At 53.6% G+C, this 17,949-nt stretch overlaps 2 protein-coding genes across 5 annotated transcripts; one reads left to right on the forward strand and one right to left on the reverse strand.

Moving 5' to 3' along the window:
• Nucleotides 1-1,434: 1,434 nt before the first annotated feature.
• CAPNS1 (calpain small subunit 1) lies at nucleotides 1,435-13,410 on the forward strand. Of its 3 annotated transcripts, none has more exons than XM_033225866.1 (11): nucleotides 1,435-2,032; nucleotides 2,855-3,069; nucleotides 4,126-4,159; nucleotides 4,477-4,566; nucleotides 4,733-4,790; nucleotides 4,888-4,952; nucleotides 7,531-7,599; nucleotides 7,701-7,779; nucleotides 7,921-8,037; nucleotides 12,639-12,697; nucleotides 12,873-13,410. In XM_033225866.1, the coding sequence occupies exons 2-11, from the start codon at nucleotides 2,870-2,872 to the stop codon at nucleotides 12,897-12,899; spliced, it is 798 nt and encodes a 265-aa protein (XP_033081757.1). In that variant the 5' UTR covers nucleotides 1,435-2,032; nucleotides 2,855-2,869; the 3' UTR covers nucleotides 12,900-13,410. The 3 variants fall into 3 exon arrangements, with proteins under 3 accessions (XP_033081757.1, XP_033081758.1, XP_033081759.1); XM_033225867.1 differs by having other exon boundaries at nucleotides 2,858-3,069; XM_033225868.1 differs by lacking the exons at nucleotides 1,435-2,032; nucleotides 2,855-3,069 and adding an exon at nucleotides 3,432-3,492.
• A 562-nt stretch (nucleotides 13,411-13,972) lies between these two features.
• Nucleotides 13,973-16,076, reverse strand: LOC117092395 (cytochrome c oxidase subunit 7A1, mitochondrial). Of its 2 annotated transcripts, XM_033225870.1 has the most exons (4): nucleotides 15,464-16,076; nucleotides 14,723-14,809; nucleotides 14,512-14,596; nucleotides 13,973-14,088 (listed from the first exon to the last, which is right to left on the reverse strand). In XM_033225870.1, exons 1-4 carry the CDS (start codon nucleotides 15,692-15,694, stop codon nucleotides 14,036-14,038), a joined length of 456 nt encoding a protein of 151 aa, XP_033081761.1. In that variant the 5' UTR covers nucleotides 15,695-16,076; the 3' UTR covers nucleotides 13,973-14,035. The 2 variants fall into 2 exon arrangements, with proteins under 2 accessions (XP_033081761.1, XP_033081760.1); XM_033225869.1 differs by having other exon boundaries at nucleotides 14,512-14,809.
• Between the last annotated feature and the right edge of the window lie 1,873 nt (nucleotides 16,077-17,949).

A 17,949-nucleotide genomic window follows, 5' to 3' on the forward strand; every position in this document is an offset into this window, starting at 1 on the left:
TGCAAGCTCCGCCTCCGGGTTTACGCCATTCTCTGCCTCAGCCTCCGAGTAGCTGGGACTACAAGCGCCCGCCACCTCGCCCGGCTAGTTTTTTATATTTTTAGTAGAGACGGGGTTTCACGGGTTAGCCAGGATGGTCTCGATCTCCTGACCTTGTGATCCGCCCGTCTCGGCCTCCCAAAGTGCTGGGATTACAGGCTTGAGCCACCGCGCCCGGCCTTTTTTTTTTTTTTTGAGACAGAGTCTCGCTCTGTCGCCCAGGCTGGAGTGCAGTGCCCGGATCTCAGCTCACTGCAAGCTCCGCCTCCCGGGTTCACCCCATTCTCCTGCCTCAGCCTCCCGAGTAGCTGGGACTACAGGCGCCCGCCACCTGGCCCGGCTAGTTTTTGTATTTTTTAGTACAGACGGGGTTTCACCGGGTTAGCCAGGATGATCTCGATCTCCTGACCTCGTGATTCACCAGTCTTGGCCTCCCAAAGTGCTGGGATTACAGGCTTGAGCCACTGCGCCCAGCCAATATCATTTAATTTTGATAGGGGGCCTAGTGGTATGGAGCAACCCATGATCCCATTTTACAGAGGAGAAAATCGCTGCTCAGGAATATCAAGTCACTGTTTTGGGGTTGTGCAGTTATTACAGGGCATAGCCAGGATTCAACTCAAGCCTAGCCAGCCTCCAGGGTAGGGGCTAACAGCCAGCCAGCCTGCCTGGGGGCCAGATTTACCTGCCCCTGAGGAGTCCTGAAAAAGTACTGGACACCTGTGGCTCACGCCTGTAATCCCAGCACTTTGGCAGGCCGAGGCGGGTGGATCACCTAATATCAGGAGTTTGAGACCAGCCTGGTCAACATGGCAAAACCCCGTCTTTACCAAAAATACAAAAATTAGCTGGGCGTGGTGGTGCACGCCTGTAATCCCAGCTACTCGGGAGGCTGAGGCAGGGAATCGCTTGAACCTGGGAGGCAGAGACTGCAGTGAGCCGAGATGGCGCCATTGCACTCCAGCCTGGCCAACAGAGCAAGATGCTGTCTCAAAAAAAAAAAAAAAAAGAAAAGAAACCAGGCTATGTAAAAAACAGTATTGTTAAAAATTAAATCAAAAAAAGGCCGGTAGCCCACACCTGTAATCCCAGTACCTCCCAGTACTTTGGGAAGCTGAGGTAGGAGGATGGCTTGAGGCCAGAGATAGCTTGAGGCCCGGAGTTCAAGAGCAGCCTGGGCAACATAGCGAGACCTCCGTCTCTATTACGTAAAAACAGAATTTTTTAAGTAAATAAAGAAACCCGGCCGCCGCCAAAGGAATCTTCCTGTGTCTGGGGCCTTCTTTAGAGACTAGCATACTGAGGACACCCTTTGGGCCACTCCAGGAAGGAATGATTCTGGTGGCCCCTGACGGGGCGGGGGCGTGGTAAAGTTCGCCTGGGAGGCGGGGCCGGCGCTGCCTGCGGTTTGACCGCCATCCGGGCTGCTGCAGGCACTGGGAAAGGCAGTCCAGCCTCAGTCCTCGCTACAGACACGGGCGATTGTCCTCCTGCGTGTGAGCCAGAGCATACTCCAGGCCTCCAGGAGGTGTTTGTCGCGACAACACCTGGAAAGGGCCCGTGCGGAGTCCCTTAGTGAGCGGACCGAAAACCGCCACCCTGGAAGGATATTGGCAGGCCCTAGGGGCTATCACACTACGACACTGGGGGGTGTGGGTATCCTCCGAGTACTCGTCCCCGGGCGCCTCCACCCAGACCTGAGGGGTGTCGGGAAGACCCCCGCCTACCGAGTCAGGGCGGGGTTAAGACCGCCGGCGCTGGAAACGTGTAGGGCGGGGCCCAGATCCGGGTCCCGCTAGCAGGGTGGTGTGGGGTGCGCATGCGCAATGTCCGTTCGGCTCTAGGACCGCGCGGGAGACAGCAGGGCCGCAGTGCAGTGCCAGACCCGAGAGTTGCGGCCTGAGTCACCGGCCCTGCCTTCCAGAGCCGGACGCTGCGGGAGGCCCGGGAGCGGCAGCGGAACGGACTCCCAGACCTCCAGACGCGTGCACTGGTAAGCGCCCAGCCCGTACCCCCTCCGCACCCCGCAATTCCGGCTTTGGCGGCCCCCAGACCTGGCGAACCGTTTAGTCTCGGTCTCAGGAGCCCCCCAGATCCACGGTCTCAGATTCGAACCCTCAGACCTGTTCGACCCCCTTTTTATGCCGTCCCGGGAACGTCCCGTACTTCTCCACCCTCTGTCTCATAATCCAAAATACTGGCCCATAGGTTTCAGAGATACCCTGTGAATTCTTCCTTGGGGTGTCTTGAACCGCGATCGTAGATCTGTGCCCCCAGTTCCAGCAAGGGACCCCATTATCAGGGAACCCAGGGCTCACAGCCACGATCTTAGACCCGAGCCCACAGAGCCAGAGGTGACACTGGAATCCTGCCGCTGGGAATACCTGAATTCTCAAGCCCACATCTGGGATTTCCTAAACCCCGCCCTGGGGCCCTTTAGGCGGTGAATGTTTGCTCCGCGCCCATGACCCGCCAAGGACCTTTACATTCAGTCTGGGCTCTGGATCTCACATCTAGCGCCCAGACACGTCGGGCACGCCTTACGCCAACTTGGGGTCCCCACCAAGAGAACCCCCACCAGACCTACACCCTCCGCTTAATGCGTGCACCCAGTCCAGGCTCCCTCAAGCCCACGGGTGCCTTTTAGACCCGAGGAGGTTGCAAACCTTGCGAGGACAACCCGCCCTCGCAAACTCAGACCCCCACCCGGAGGCCTCAGATCCCTCCTCCACGTCCAGCTGCCGGAAATGCGTGTTTGAGGGGAGGGTGTGGGCTCAGGCGCGAAGTACCCACTGGCCCCCTTTTTTCCCCCCAGCAGGGAGTCGCAGCCATGTTCCTGGTTAACTCGTTCTTGAAGGGCGGCGGCGGCGGCGGAGGAGGGGGGGGCCTGGGTGGGGGCCTGGGGAATGTGCTTGGAGGCCTGATCAGCGGGGCCGGGGGCGGCGGCGGCGGCGGTGGTGGAGGCGGAGGCGGCGGCGGTGGTGGTGGAACTGCCATGCGCATCCTAGGCGGAGTCATCAGCGCCATCAGGTAAGGCGGCGACTATCGGAGGGGCGGGGCCTGGGAATGTGAATGGGAGGTGCCTCAGAGGGGCGTGGTCTAACAATAATACAATAGGATTAACCTGGAGACTAACCTGGGTACCTGAATTAGGCCAGTGTGGCCTAGTTTGAGAGTCCTGCTACAAGGGGGTGGACCCCAATGAGGCGGATCAGTCCTTGTGGGCGGGGCTTGATATGGAAGTAGTCTGATTGTGTGGGACCAGGACAATGTGGTCCTGAGGGGACCGATGTGGAGTTTTGGAGGGTGGGGCTGATGGGTTTGGGCCCAGCCTGCATTGGCTAACCTGGAGATGAACGTTAAAGGGGCGGAGCCAATGCGTCTGAGTGACATTTTACGGTCGGGGCTTGACTTATGAGTGTGGTCAGAGGTTTTAGGTGGGTTAATGAGGAGGTGAGCCCAGGAGAAAGCAAGACCTGTAGGGATAGGGGAAATGGCCTAGAATGGGCTGGGCTTGCTGGGAACTGGCTGGATTAATGGAGAAAAATGCCCTGGTAGGGGTAGGGCAGGTTGGCCTAATTAGTCATGGCCACTGAGCAGTGATCCCTTGAAGGGGCTGGGGTAGGATGTTGGGAAGACAGGTATTTAGGAAGGGGGCCTTGGAGTAGAGTCTTGGGCAGATGGCACCTAAGGAGGATAAGACCTTGGGAAGCTGGGGCAGAGCCTCTATGAAGTGAGCCCTCCAAGGGGCGGGGGTTTTTGATTCTGTGTGGGATTTTTAGGTTGAGGGTGGCGGAGATGACTGGAATCTGCCACTGGGTAGGTGTGCCTGCCAGGGAGGGAGCCTCCCAGGGGACAGATCTCTGGGTTTCCTGAAGGGTGGGGTTGGCCTGAGGAAGGGAGAAGAGGGGCACGACCAGAGCAGTGTGGATTGGGACAGATGAGGACAAGAACAGATGAAGGGCACAGCAACCAAGTAAGGAAGATAGCGGCTGACGTCTGGAGCGTTGGGGCTGATGGTTCTGTAGTGCTGCCCGTTGGAGGCCCCGCCCCTGAAACTAACCCCTCCCCCTTATCTCTTCGCAGCGAGGCGGCTGCGCAATACAACCCGGAGCCCCCGGTAAGCCCACTCTGCAACCAGACCCCCTTCTCCTGCCAAGGCCTCTTCGAGGTCCCATTCCTGTTCCTGTAGAGAAGTCCCACTGTCCTCCCCTTCTTGTGAAATTCCTCTGCCAGTTCCTCCCGTGCCATGTCCGCAGCTTCACCATGGGTCTTAGCCATGCCCCACATACGCGCACCCATTCACTACCACCTCTCATTCTTTTTCTCATCAAGCTGCCCAGCCCACTCTGACTTTCCCACCCAGGGTGCCTGGGTGTGGGGAGCCGTCCTGGCCGGGTTCCCCTCCCCCTGCTCTGAGCTCTCCTTCCTCTGCAGCCCCCACGCACACATTACTCCAACATTGAGGCCAACGAGAGTGAGGAGGTCCGGCAGTTCCGGAGACTCTTTGCCCAGCTGGCTGGAGATGTAAGTAACCTGGGGTTACCTGACCCCGTCCTAACCCTTCCATCCCTTCCCTTGTGGCTGCCCTTTCACACACACCCTTGACCGTGACAATCCCAGTGTTCCCATTCTCCATGACATTCTCAGACCCTTCAGTCACGCCTGACCTGCCCCTAACTTCCGCCTGCAGGACATGGAGGTCAGCGCCACAGAACTCATGAACATTCTCAATAAGGTTGTGACACGACGTAAGTGGCCGGGCTTAAGGAATAGGGTAGGTTTAGAGGCAGAGGGGCTGGAGTGGCTTTGACCTCTGGCCTCTGACTTTCAATCTGTTGCCCACAGACCCTGATCTGAAGACTGATGGTTTTGGCATTGACACGTGTCGCAGCATGGTGGCGGTGATGGATGTATCCTTGGGAGCAGTGTGGGAGAGGCCCTGGGTGCACAGGGAGTTTTTTGAGAGTATGTTTGGAAAGCCAATGTGTAGCCTTCATATCCACAGATGTGGAAAGGCATTCATCAGAGTACACTCACCTACAGACATGTGGCAGTAAATCATAACAATGCCAGCTGTCACAGCTGGCACTTTAATTATATAAAGTGACCGAACCTTCACAACCACCCTGTTGGACAGGCACAATTATTATACTCCATTTTACAGATGAGGAAACTGAGGCTCAGTTTCCTGAAAGAAGCAGTCATTTGTCTCAAGTTATAGATAAAGGTCAGGCGTGGTGGCTCATGCCTGTAATCCCAACACTTTGGGAGGCCGAGGTGGGCAGATCACCTGAGGTCAGGAGTTCGAGACCAGCCTAGCCAACATGGTGAAACCCCATCTCTATTAAAAATACAAAAATTAGCCAAGCGTGGTGGTGTGCAGCTATAGTCTCAGCTACTTGGGAGGCTGAGGCAGGAGAATTGCTGAAACCTGGGAGGTGGAGGTTGCAGTGAGCAGAGGTTTCATCACTGCACTCCAGTCTGTGGACTCAGGTCTTTTGGGCTTGGGAACCCAAATTTGTACACACACACACACACACACACACACCTAAGAGCACACCCACATACGTGAAGGTGTATGAGGCAGTGTGCTCAGGAACACATATATATCTATATGGGCCAGCCATCAGCTGACCTTTGATACATGCTTTTTTTTTTTTTTTTTTTAAGACGGAGTCTCGCTCTGTCGCCCAGGCTGGAGTGCAGTGGCCGGATCTCAGCTCACTGCAAGCTCCGCCTCCCAGGTTCACGCTATTCTCCTGCCTCAGCCTCCCGTGTAGCTGGGACTACAGGCGCCCACCACCGCACCTGGCTAATTTTTTGTATTTTTTAGTAGAGACGGGGTTTCACCGTGTTAGCCAGGATGGTCTCGATCTCCTGACTTCGTGATCCTCCCGTCTCGGCCTCCCAAAGTGCTGGGATTATAGGCGTGAGCCACTGCGCCCGGCCTTTATTTTTTATTTTAAAAAATAGTTTATAAGGAGAACTTTCACTATATTGACCCGGCAAGTCTCAAACTCCTGACCTCAAGCAATCCTCCCGCCTTGGCCTCCCAAAGTATTGGGATTACAGGCTTGAGACACTGCGCCTACCCTTATGCACATTTAACACATAGGGCAGTACAGACACACACATATAAACATGTCATGTAATCACAGACATATTGCATAGAGCGAAGCAATCCCAACTCTACCTCTTAACCAGGTTATTGAACCTCTCTGTGCCTCAGTTTCTCTGTCTGTAAAATGAGTGAGTGATAATGGTGATACTGAATTGGAGCTACATGCAAAAGGTTTAGCACTGTGCATAACGCGTAGTATGTGGTCTGTACACATTAGCTCTTAACTATGATATTGGGTAGAGTTTTCAGCTTTGAATATGTTTCTTTCTCTGGAAATAGTCCTGGTAGAACTGGTGTCCCAAAGATTTAGTGAGAAAGTGATGTTCCTGAGCTCAACGATCCACCTGCCTTGGCTTCCCAAAGTGCTGGGGTTACAGGCATGAACCACCATGCCTGGCCACACACTTGTTTTTCACATGTCCTAACATTTATGAAATTGAGTTACTGTCCATAATTTTCTTTTCTTTTTTTCTTTTTTTTTTTTGAGACAGAGTCTCGCTCTGTTTCCTAGGCTGAAGTGCAGTGGTACCATCTCGGCTCACTGCAAGCTCTGCCTCCTACGTTTGAGCAGTTCTCCTTCCTCAGCCTCCCAAATAGCTGGGATTACAGGTGTGTGCCACTACACCTGGCCAATTTTTGTATTTTTAGTAGCGATGGGATTTCATCATGTTGGCCAGGCTGGTCTTGAACTCCTGACCTCAAGTGAACCACCTGCTTCAGCCTCCCAAAGTGCTGGGATTACAGGCGGGAGCCACCACGCCTGGCCTATCAAGAATTTTCTGAATGAGCAATTAACAACTCTTCAGGCAAGGAATGTGTACTTTAGAGTAGTTGAATATAATTCCTCATGATTATGTTCCTTTTTTGAGACGGAGTTTCGCTCTGTTACCCACGTTGGAGTGCAGTGGCGTGATCTCAGCTCACTGCAAGCTCCGCCTCCTGGGCTCATGCCATTCTCCTGCCTCAGCCTCCCGAGTAGCTGGGACTACAGGCGCCTGCCATCTCAACCGGCTAAGTTTTTGTATTTTTAGTAGAGATGGGGTTTCACTGTGTTAGCCAGGATGGTCTCAATCTCCTGACCTTGTGATCCACCCACCTTGGCTTCCCAAAGTGCTGGGATTACAGGTGTGAGCCACCGCGCCTGGCCTAGTTATGTTTAAAGAGAATCCTTATTTAGAAATATAAGTGATGATATGTATGGATAAAATGAAAAATAAAACTGCACACCAGGTGATATGACTAGGACCAAGTGGGAGCTGTAGTTTCAGCTCTGGCTCCCCTGCTTGCTGTATCACCATCGTGTCCACAGTGCATGTGATGCGTGCATCTGGGTGTAGCTGTCACTCTTCTTAACACCCTCCCACCAGAGTGACACCACAGGCAAGCTGGGCTTTGAGGAATTCAAGTATTTGTGGAACAACATCAAAAGGTGGCAGGTGTGTAGCAACCTCTGAAATCCCTGGCACCCAGACCCCCAAGCCACGGAGACACCATGCTCCACAATGCTCACTTGGACTCGATCTCTTTGTCCCTACAGGCCATATACAAACAGTTTGACACTGACCGATCAGGGACCATTTGCAGTAGTGAACTCCCAGGGGCCTTTGAGGCGGCAGGTATGACTGGCAGGGACATGGTGGGGCTGGGAGTGGGATGGGTGAGAAAACCTTTACTCAGCTGGTCTCGGCCTGACTCCTGGGCGTGGGAGTGGGTTGGGCCGTGTGGCCCCCACACCTGAAGGACTAAATCCATCTTAGGGTTCCACCTGAATGAGCATCTCTATAACATGATCATCCGACGCTACTCAGATGAAAGTGGGAACATGGATTTTGACAACTTCATCAGCTGCTTGGTCAGGCTGGACGCCATGTTCCGTGAGTGACGCCCCAGCTGTCTTCCTGGGTGGGGATTCCTATGACCTCTATGGGCCAAAGTCTCCTCTAAGCCTGACTTTGAGGTGGGCGATGCTAGGGGCACAGGGGTGACTGAATCAGCCCCAGTTTCTGCCCTCATGGAGCGCACAGTCTAGTGGAGGAGAGACGAGTCCCCAGACAGTGACAGTTCAGACTGGTGATGGCTGAGAGGGGAAGCTCAGGGCAGAGTGATGGGTTGTGATGGGGGCAGCACAGGCTGAGGGTCTAGGGCTCTGGTGAGGGAAAGAATGAGCAGAGTGTGCTCAGACTGTGCTTGGGGAAGCCTAGAGGGCAAATCCAATCCAGGGGGCACCTGATGCAGCCCAAGGGGTCAGGGAGGGCTCACTGGAGAGGGAACATTGGGACCTGAGGGATGAGGACAGAACTTAGTGAGAAGGTAGGGAATACTGTTGCAGGCTGAGAGAACAGCCTGTGCAAAGGCCTAGAAGGGGAAAGAAGATGGGGCTTCTGGTACTTTTAGCTTGCTTTCTTTTCTTTCTTTTCTCTTTTCTTTTCTTTCTGCCTTCCTGCCTTCCTCTTTTTCTTCCTTTCTCTTCCTTTCTCTCCTCTCCTCTCCTTTCCTTTCTCTCTTTTTTCTTTTTTTTCTCCTTTTTGACAGAGTCTTGCTCTTGTTGCCCAGGCTGGAGTGCAGTGGCAGCATCATAGCTCACTGCAGCCTCAACTCCTAGGCTCCAGCAGGCCTCCTGCCTCAGCTTACCAAATACCTGGGAGTCCAGGCACACACTGCCATGCCTGGCTAATTTTTTAAAATTTTTTGTAGAGACAGGGTCTTGCTATGTTGCCCAGGCTTGTCTTGAACTCCTGAGCTCCAGCAATCCTCCCACCTCAGCCTCCTAAAGCCTTGGTATTATAGGCATGAGCCATTGCATGTGGCCTTCTGAGTGTTAGTGTACTGAATGCTGAAGACATGGCTGAGAAGTAGGAATTACTGTCCTTATTTTATGGAGGAAGAACTTAGGGTTCAAGGAAGCAAAATTTCTTGCTCATAGTCACCCAGCTAGGAAGTTGCAAAGCTGGAATTTGAACTTGGATCTGTCTGAGATCTGAGCTAAGTAAGAGAAGTTAGGAGCAGTGGGCATCATTAGGTCATGCAGGATTGTGGGTGCGAAGTTTGGGGGTGCTCAGACTCTACCAGGGACATTGGGGAGCCATTGCAGGTTCTAGGCAGAGGGAGGGACAGGGTCAGATTTGGCTTTAGAAAGATCCCTTGACCTTACCAGGCACAGTGGCTCATGCCTATAATCCCAGCACTTTGGGAGGCCGAGGTGGGCGGATCATGAGGTCAGGAGTTCAAGACCATCCTGGCTAACACAGTGAAACCCCATCTCTACTAAAAATGCAAAAAATTAGCCGGGTGTGGTGGTGGGCAACTATAGTCCTAGCTACTCGGGAGGCTGAGGCAGGAGAATGGTGTGAACCTGGGAGGTGGAGCTTGCAGTGAGCCGAGATTGCACCACTGCACTGCAGCCTGGGCGACAGAGCGAGACTCCATCTCAAAATAAAAAAAGAAAGATCCCTCGGCCTCCAGGCCGGGCGCAGTGGCTCACGCCTGTAATCCCAGCACTTTGGGAGGCCGAGGCAGGAGTATCACCTGAGGTCAGGAGTTCAAGACCAGCCTGGCCAACGTGGCGAAACCCTGTATCTACTAAGAACACAAAAATTAGCCGGGCGTGGGGGCATGCCTGTAATCCCAGCTACTCAGGAGGCTTAGGGAAGGAGAATTGCTTGGAACCCAGGAAGCGGAGGTTGCACTGAGCAGAACTCATGCCATTGCACTCCAGCCTCCAGCCTGGGTGACAAGAGCGAGACTCCATGTCAAAAAAAAAAAAAGAAAGAAAGAAAGATCCCATGGCCTCCAGAGAGTCCAGGGAGGACAATGCATGAAGAGTGACAGAGGAAAAGAAGCAAGTATGTGAGATAGCAGGGAGGTGAAGAAAGTGGACAGTAAGGGGAGATGAGGCCAAAAGTCACATAAGAGGGGCCAGGAAATAGCCACTGCATCTACCAGCAAGAAGGCTGATAGTTGGGAGGATCGTTTGAGACCAGCCCAGGCAACATAGTAGGACCCCATCTCTACAAAAAAAAAATAGCCGGGCGTGGTGGCACATGCCTGTGGTCTCAGTTGCTCGGGAGGCTGAGGTGGGAGGATCACTTGAGCCCGGGAGGGTGAGGCTGCAGTGAGCTATGATCTTGCCACTGGACTCCAGCCTGGGCCACAGAGACATTGTCTCAAAAAAAAAAAAAATGAGGGCCGGACATCGTGGCTCACTCCTGTAATCCCAGCACTTTGGGAGGCCAAGGCAGGCAGATCACCTGATGTCAGGAGTTTGAGACCAGCCTGGCCAAGATACTGAAACCCCGTCTCTACTAAAAGTACAAAAGCATTAGCTGGGTATGGTGGTGCACGCCTGTAGTCCCAGCTACTCAGGAGGCTGAGGCAGGAGAATCACTTGAACCTGGGAGGCAGAGGTTGCAGTGAGCCAAGATTGTGCCACTGCACTCCAGCCTGGGCAACAGAGTGGGACCCTGTCTCAAAAAAAAAAAAGGCAGCCAGGGAGTGCAGGACGCTGTGGGTGTGGACACCTGAGGGTGGTGGTAACTGAGCGGTGATAGTGTAGTCATTGTGTCTAGATTCCCTGTGGGTGGGGAACATGGAGTCAAGTTTCAGGGCAGATGTGGGGACCTACCTGTAAGATTCTAGGGGCAGGAAGTAGAGAGTGCAGAGCCTCCCTCTAGTAGCCTGTTAGGCTTGGAACTGGAGAGGATGGAGCATAGATGTCAGTAGGAGGCTGGGGCTGGGCAGAGGTGATATCAGTACAGAGGCCATTATTGAGGAGGGTAACAGCTTGGATTCCAATCCTCATTTCTTCACTTTCTTGCTGTGTGACCTGGGGCATGGCCCCTCCCTTCTCTGCTTCATTTTTTTTTTTTCTTTTCCTTTTTTTAATTTTTAGTTTTTTAAAAAAAAAACAGAGATGAGGTGTCTGTTGCCCAGATTGGTCTCGAACTCCTGGGCTCAAGTGATCCTCCCATCTCGACCTTCCAAAGTGTTGGGATTACAGGTGTGAACCACCATGCCCAGCCTGTGCCTCATTTTAAAATGACACTTATCTCACAGAGTTGGATTAAATGAGCTAATACCTGGAAAGCACTTTACACTGTGCTGGGTGAGGGGGCGGCCTGCCCCTCTACACCTGTGGGTGTTTCTCGTGAGAGACTGGAGAAAAGAAATGAGACACAGAGACAAAGTATAGAGAAGGAAAAAGTGGGCCCAGGGGACCGGCGCTCAGCATACAGGCGGCACCGGTCTCTGAGTTCCCTCATATTTATTGATCATTATCTTTTTTTTTTTTTTTTTTTTTTTGAGACGGAGTCTCGCTATCACCCAGGCCGGAGTGCAGTGGCCAGATCTCAGCTCACCGCAAGCTCCGCCTCCCAGGTTCACGCCATTCTCCTGCCTCAGCCTCCCGAGTAGCTGGGACTACAGGCGCCCGCCACGTCACCCGGCTAGTTTTTTGTATTTTTTAGTAGAGACGGGGTTTCACAGTGTTAGCCAGGATGGTCTCGATCTCCTGACCTCGTGATCCACCCGTCTCGGCCTCCCAAAGTGCTGGGATTACAGGCTTGAGCCACCGCGCCCGGCCTTATTGATCATTATCTTTACCATCTTAGAAAAAGGGAAGTGGCAGGATAATAAGATCATATAGGGAGAAGGTCAGCAGTGAGACATATGAATAAAGATTTCTGTGACATAAGTTTAAGGAAAAGTGCTGTGCCTTGATATGCATATGCAAATATCTCCATAAGCCTTTTTAGTGCATAAAGAGCAGCATTGCCTAGCACGTCCCACCTTCAGCCCTAAAGTGGTTTTCTCCTTTCTCAGTAAATAGAACATACAATCGGGTTTTACACCAAGATGTTCCATCGCCCAGGGACAGGCAGGAGACAGATGCTTTTCTCTATCTCAACTGCCAAGAGGCCTTCTTTCCTCTTACACTAATCCTCCTCAGCACAGACCCTTCACGGGTGTCAGGCTGGGGGACGATCAGGTCTTTCCCTTCCCACGAGGCCATATTTCAGACTATCACATGGGGAGAAACCTTGGACAGTACCTAGCTTTCCTAGGCAGAGGTCCCTGTGACTTTCCACAGTGTATGTGTCCCTGGGTACTTGAGATTAAGAGAATGGTGATGACTTTTAACCAGCAAGCTGCCTTCAGGCACTTGTTTAACAAAGCACACCCTGCACAGCCCAAAATCCGTTAAACCTTGAGTCACCACAGCACATGTCTCTTGCAAGGACAGGGTTGGGGGTAGGGTCACAGATTAACAGCATCTCAAATACAGAACAAAATGGAGTCTCTTATGTCTACTTCTTTCTATATAGACACAGTAATAGTCTGATCTCTCTTTTCCCCACAACTGGGCACACAGTAAATACTCAGTGAAGTACCAGCTGCTATATTGTCATCCCATATATTTGTGTAATGTTATTATGCTAAAAACCAGTCTCCTTTCTTCCCTACCCATCTCCTCCTCCAGGTGCCTTCAAATCTCTTGACAAAGATGGCACTGGACAAATCCAGGTGAACATCCAGGAGGTAAGAACCTCCATCTTGGGGTATGGGTGCCTGGGGGGACCCCACCCCTTGGCCCTTCATACCAGCTCTGAGCTGCAGTCCCCTCCCTCCTATTTTGCCAGCAGTCCCTGGGTGAGGGCAGAGGGGCTGGTGCTCTGGGGTTCCCTGTCCTCACTCTCCACCCTCCTCTCCCCAGTGGCTGCAGCTGACTATGTATTCCTGAACTGGAGCCCCAGACCCACGCCCTCACCGCCTGGCTACAGGAGTCACCTGGAGCCTGGGTCTCTCCCAGGGCCCATCCTGTCTGCAGTCACATCTTTGTGGGGCCTACTGACCCACAGCTTTTGTTCTCCCAGCACTTGTTACCCAGATTCTCAACATCCAGGGCCCAATATGCCTGCCTGGAGTTTCCCTTGGCTCTAGAACACTCTAACAAGCTCTGTCCAAGGTCTCCCCACTCCCACCAGGCCCTGCACACACCCGCTCCGTAACCTCTCCCCTGTATCTGTGCCAAGCCTAGCACTTGTGATGCTTCCATGCCCCGAGGGCCCTCTCTCGGTTCTGGGAGGATGACTCCAGTCCCTGCACGCCCTGGCACACCCTTCATAGTTGCCACCCAGGCAGCCAAGCTCCAGACCGTGCCAGACCCAGGCACCCCAGTGCCTTTGTCTATATTCTGTTCCCAGACTGCCAGGCCCAGGAGGAAATAAACACGCCCCAGTTGCTCATCTCTATGCCATCTGCCTCCTGATCTGATCTGAGAGAGGAGGGAGGAGCTTGGGCTCTGGGTCCTGGGGAACTGGGGAGGTAGTAGATTCATCCCCAGGGCTGGATCTGTGGATCTCCTTGTCTTCTTCTCATCTGCATGTTTTTCTCATCCTGAGCTGTGGAGGCTGAGACAGGACCCAGAAGGCCCCGTGATCTCTGCTTCTGCTTCCAGAGTCCGGGCTAGAGGGAGGTCTTAATACCACTCCTGGCCCTGTCTCCCAAGGCCATGTTTGCCCCTCTTGCAGCTTCTCCATCCACACTTGGCCTCTGCCTCTGTTGTGTCATGGACCATGGTCAGTGTCTTCCTTCCCACTTGAGGACACCACCCCATGTCCCCGGGTCCCGAGGGGCAGCCTATGGGTGCTGTTTGGGGTACTCAGCAGAGGGCCCAGAGGTAGCGACATCCTAGGATTAGCCCTGGTCCAGCGTGAGGCACCGAGGGCTGGGGGTAGTGGGCAGTCCACGGGGCAGAGATCACTGGCTGGCAGGAGTATGGGCTTGGTGGGAAGGGGTGGACACACACATACACACACAGAGGCCGCGTTTATTGACACTTGTTCAAGTCCCTCAGGCCCCCCAGGCTTCCTGGTCTTAATTCCTGGGGAAGGAGGCCCAACCAAGGCAGTACATGCTGTAGGCAGAGCCTAGAAAGGGGAAGCGCGGGAGACAGAATGAGACCTAATCCCCTCCCTGGACATCCCGGGCTTTTAAGGCCTTCTTCAGACTCCCCAGTTCCCAGCCTGGACCCCAGCTCTAGTTTGGGCTCCAGCTCCCTTCCCAGATTGGACTCCTATTGTAAAGGACCCTGGCGCTGATCTAGGTCAGGCTGGGAGCTTCCTCCCCAACTCCTCCCTGGGCCTCAGCCCCACTACTAGCCCAGCTCCCCTCCTGGGACACAAGCCCAAGCCCTATGACTCCCCTCCCTCCAGCTCAGTACTCGACCCCCTTCCTAAACGCCAACCCCCAACCCAGATCCTGGTGAGTCCTGGCCAGAAACCAGCCGCCTCCTACCCTGGGTCCAGCCCCGCCTCCCCCGCAGCTTGGGCCGGGTTGTGCCCTGCGCTCACCTCCCAGACACAGCCCCATTGTCACTCGGTACAGGATGTTGTCAACGATGCCGCCCTTCAGGTACAACGGGATGTCATTGTCCTCCTGGATGTGGGGGTGTCTGATGAGAAGGGTGCCGGCTGCTCCTTTGAGGGCGCCCCGCCTGCCCCCTGCTCTGTGCGCTCCGGCTGGCGCGTCGGATCCCCGCACCCCCAGCCCCGCCCCTCCCACCTGGAAGAGCTTCTGTTTCTCGGGCACTCGGTTCTGGAAGCGGTTCCGGGCGGTGGAGCTGAAGGAGCGGATCAGTGCCCGGGAAACCTGCGGGGTGGGAGGTGGGCGGGTATTGGAGGCACCTGGAGGGGTGTCCTGAAGGGGAACCCCGCTCTCTGAGACCTGGACGTGGGGATAGCCCCATCCCTAGCGACCGTCCCAAAGGCGAGGAGGGTAATAACTTGGATTCTACTACCCGCGAACTGCCAGCCTGGGTGGGGAGGTGACTTGCCCTAGAGTCTGACCTGGAGGTGACCGGGCTGCCTAGAGGGTCCTGGAAGGGAGAGGGCCCAGAATGACTTTGTTCTGGGGGGTCTAAGTCCTGAGTTTTTTGTCGGGGGAGGGTTTCCTGGATTAAAGGGAGGAAACCAGGTCCCGGGAACGTGGGGACCGGAATGGAGGTCCCCGGGAGCGTCCAGGCTGCCTGAGAAGCCCTGGGTGAGGCCAGGATGTTACGTTTCCGGTGTTAAGGGTTCCCGAGATGTTAAGTTCAAACCCCGGGCTTTGGGCCGGAGTGGGGGTCCCCAGTTGTCTCCGAAGAGTGGATTGTGCGGGAGGGGACCCAGGTTGTTTAGCGGGGAGTCCCAGGCCCTGAAGGGGGCTCACGTTCCAAGGCCCCAGATGCGGGGGTACTTGAAGAGTGGCGTATTAGGGCAGGGTTTTCTGGGTGGGGGGGCCCGGCCCAGCCCATGGGGGCCTCACCCGCAGGGCCTGCATTCTGCCTCGTCCTCTTCCGCCGGAGTCACCTCTCCTCTCCGCCCAAGGACACGCATTGCCCTCCCCTGTCCAGGAACCCCAGACCCCGCCCGCTGCGCGCAGCGTGACAGCTGGGGACACGGCGGGGCTGGGGCTGGGGTGGGGGCAGGCCCGCTTCTCGATTCGTCCACCGAGGAGGAAGCGGTCCAGACCCTCACCCCGGGCCGCAATGCGCATCCCTTTTGGTCTCGGAATTTCTGTTGGGACAGGAGCGGAAAGCGGTACCAGGGAATCCGTTTTTGCAGATTTTTGGAGATTTCCGCCCGGGGCAAGTGCAACTCCTCCCCGGATCTCTCCCTGTCCCTTGGTATGTGAGAGTGAGGAAGGAAAGGCATAAGGCCGAGTTCCAACTCCCTGTTCTGTCTACACAGCCAGAGATTGCACCTCCGAGCCTGTTTCCGTATCTGTAATGTGAGGGCTAAGGCAGGATCTTCCTCGGAGACTTGTTGAGACGTTAAATGACCTTGTTTTTAGGAAACATAAGCTGAAGTCTTTGGGGGTAAAACGGTATTCTATGTTACCCGAAGAAACACATCATATCTATTTATAGCTCTCTAATTCTGGCAGGCAGCGGGGTGCGGCACAGTTGTCCTAATGGTTTTAGCAACCAGGAAAGATCCCGGCCTAGTCTAAAAGGTTTTCTTTTTTCTTCTTCTTCTTCTTTTTTTTTCAGACAGGGTTTTGCTCTGTTGCACAGGCTGGAGTGCAGTGGTGTGATCATAGCTCACTGCAGCCTCGACCTCCTAGGTTCAGCGATCCTCCTGCCTCAGCCTCCTGAGTGGTTGGGACTTACAGGTGCACACCACCATGCCCAACTAATTTTTGGGTTTTTTGTAGAGGCTGGGTTTCACCATGTTGTCCAGGCTGGTCTCGAGCTCCTGAGCATGAAAAATCCGCCAGCCTCAAGCTCTCAAAGTGCTGGGATTACAGGCGTGAGCCACCGCACCCAGCCAATAGACAATGTTTGTTTGTTTTTGAGGCAGCGTCTTGCAGTGTTGCCCAGGGTGGTCTCCAACTCCTCCAAGTAATGTTCCCACCTCTATCTCCCAAAGTGGTGGAATTAGAGGTGTGAGTCACTGCACCCAACTTCTAAAAGGTTTTTAACAATCTGTCTTATTTATTTATTTAATTTATTTTTTTTAGACAGAGTCTTGCTCTGTTGCACACCTTGGAGTGCAGTGGTACGACCTTGGCTTACTGAAACCTTCTGCCTCCCAGATTTAGGCAATTTTTGTACCTCAGCCTCCAAAGTAGCTGGGATTACAGGCACCCGCCACCACACCCAGCTAATTTCTGTATTTTTTAGTAGAGACAGGGTTACACCATGTTGGCCAGGTTCGTCTCAAAGTCCCGGCCTCAGGTGATCTGCCCGCCTTGGCCTTCGAAAGTGCTGGGATTACAGACCCAAACCACCACTTCCAGCCAGAGTCTCTTTTAAAAAAAGAGGGGTTTTATAACTATTAAATTCCTTTAACACTTTCAAACTATGCTTGTAAATTTAATGTTAGGTTTTTCCATTTAAGAGCCACAAGTAGGGCCGGGCGTGGTGGCTCACGCCTGTAATCCTAGCACTTTGGGAGGCCAAGACAGGTGGATCACTTGAGGCTGGGAGTTCAAGACCAGCCTGGTCAACCTGACAAAACCCTGTCTCTACTAAAAATACTAAAATTAGCCAGGTGTAGTCGCGGGCGCCTGTAATCCCAGCTACTTGGGAGGCTGAGGCACAAAAATCGTTTGAAAACAAGAGGCAGAGGCTGCAGTGAGCCAAGATTGCACCAGTACATTCTAGCTTGGGTGACAGAGTGAGATTCTGTCTCAGAAAAAAAAAAAAAGCCACAGGTAGGCTGACTTACCAGATGAACAGATGACTCTTCAATTCTTAAATAACTTTTATGAATCAAAAATTCATAAACTTGGCCGGGCGCGGTGGCTCAAGCCTGTAATCCCAGCACTTTGGGAGGCCGAGACGGGCGGATCACGAGGTCAGGAGATCGAGACCATCCTGGCTAACACGGTGAAACCCCATCTCTACTAAAAATACAAAAACTAGCCGGGCGAGGTGGCGGGCGCCTGTAGTCCCAGCTACTTGGGAGGCTGAGGCAGGAGAATGGCGTAAACCTGGGAGGCGGAGCTTGCAGTGAGCTGAGATCTGGCCACTGCACTCCAGTCCCGGTGACAGAGCGAGACTCCGCCTCAAAATAATAATAATAATAATTCATAAACTGTACATAAACAGATTTCGAGTAAGTCTTAGTCACCAACTGAATTCCACATTTTACAATGGAATTACAAGATTGACCTGTCATTTGAATAGGCCAGTTTGCCTTAAATATTACAGATTCTTAAAATACCAAGTATCCACAGATTCTCTTTTTTTTGTTTTTTTTTTTTTTTTAGTAGAGACGGGGTTTCACCGTGTAGACCAGGATGGT

The sequence above is a fragment of the Trachypithecus francoisi genome, unplaced genomic scaffold (assembly GCF_009764315.1).
Source record: "Trachypithecus francoisi isolate TF-2019V2 unplaced genomic scaffold, Tfra_2.0 Lachesis_group12, whole genome shotgun sequence".
Taxonomy (NCBI): Eukaryota; Metazoa; Chordata; class Mammalia; order Primates; family Cercopithecidae; genus Trachypithecus; species Trachypithecus francoisi.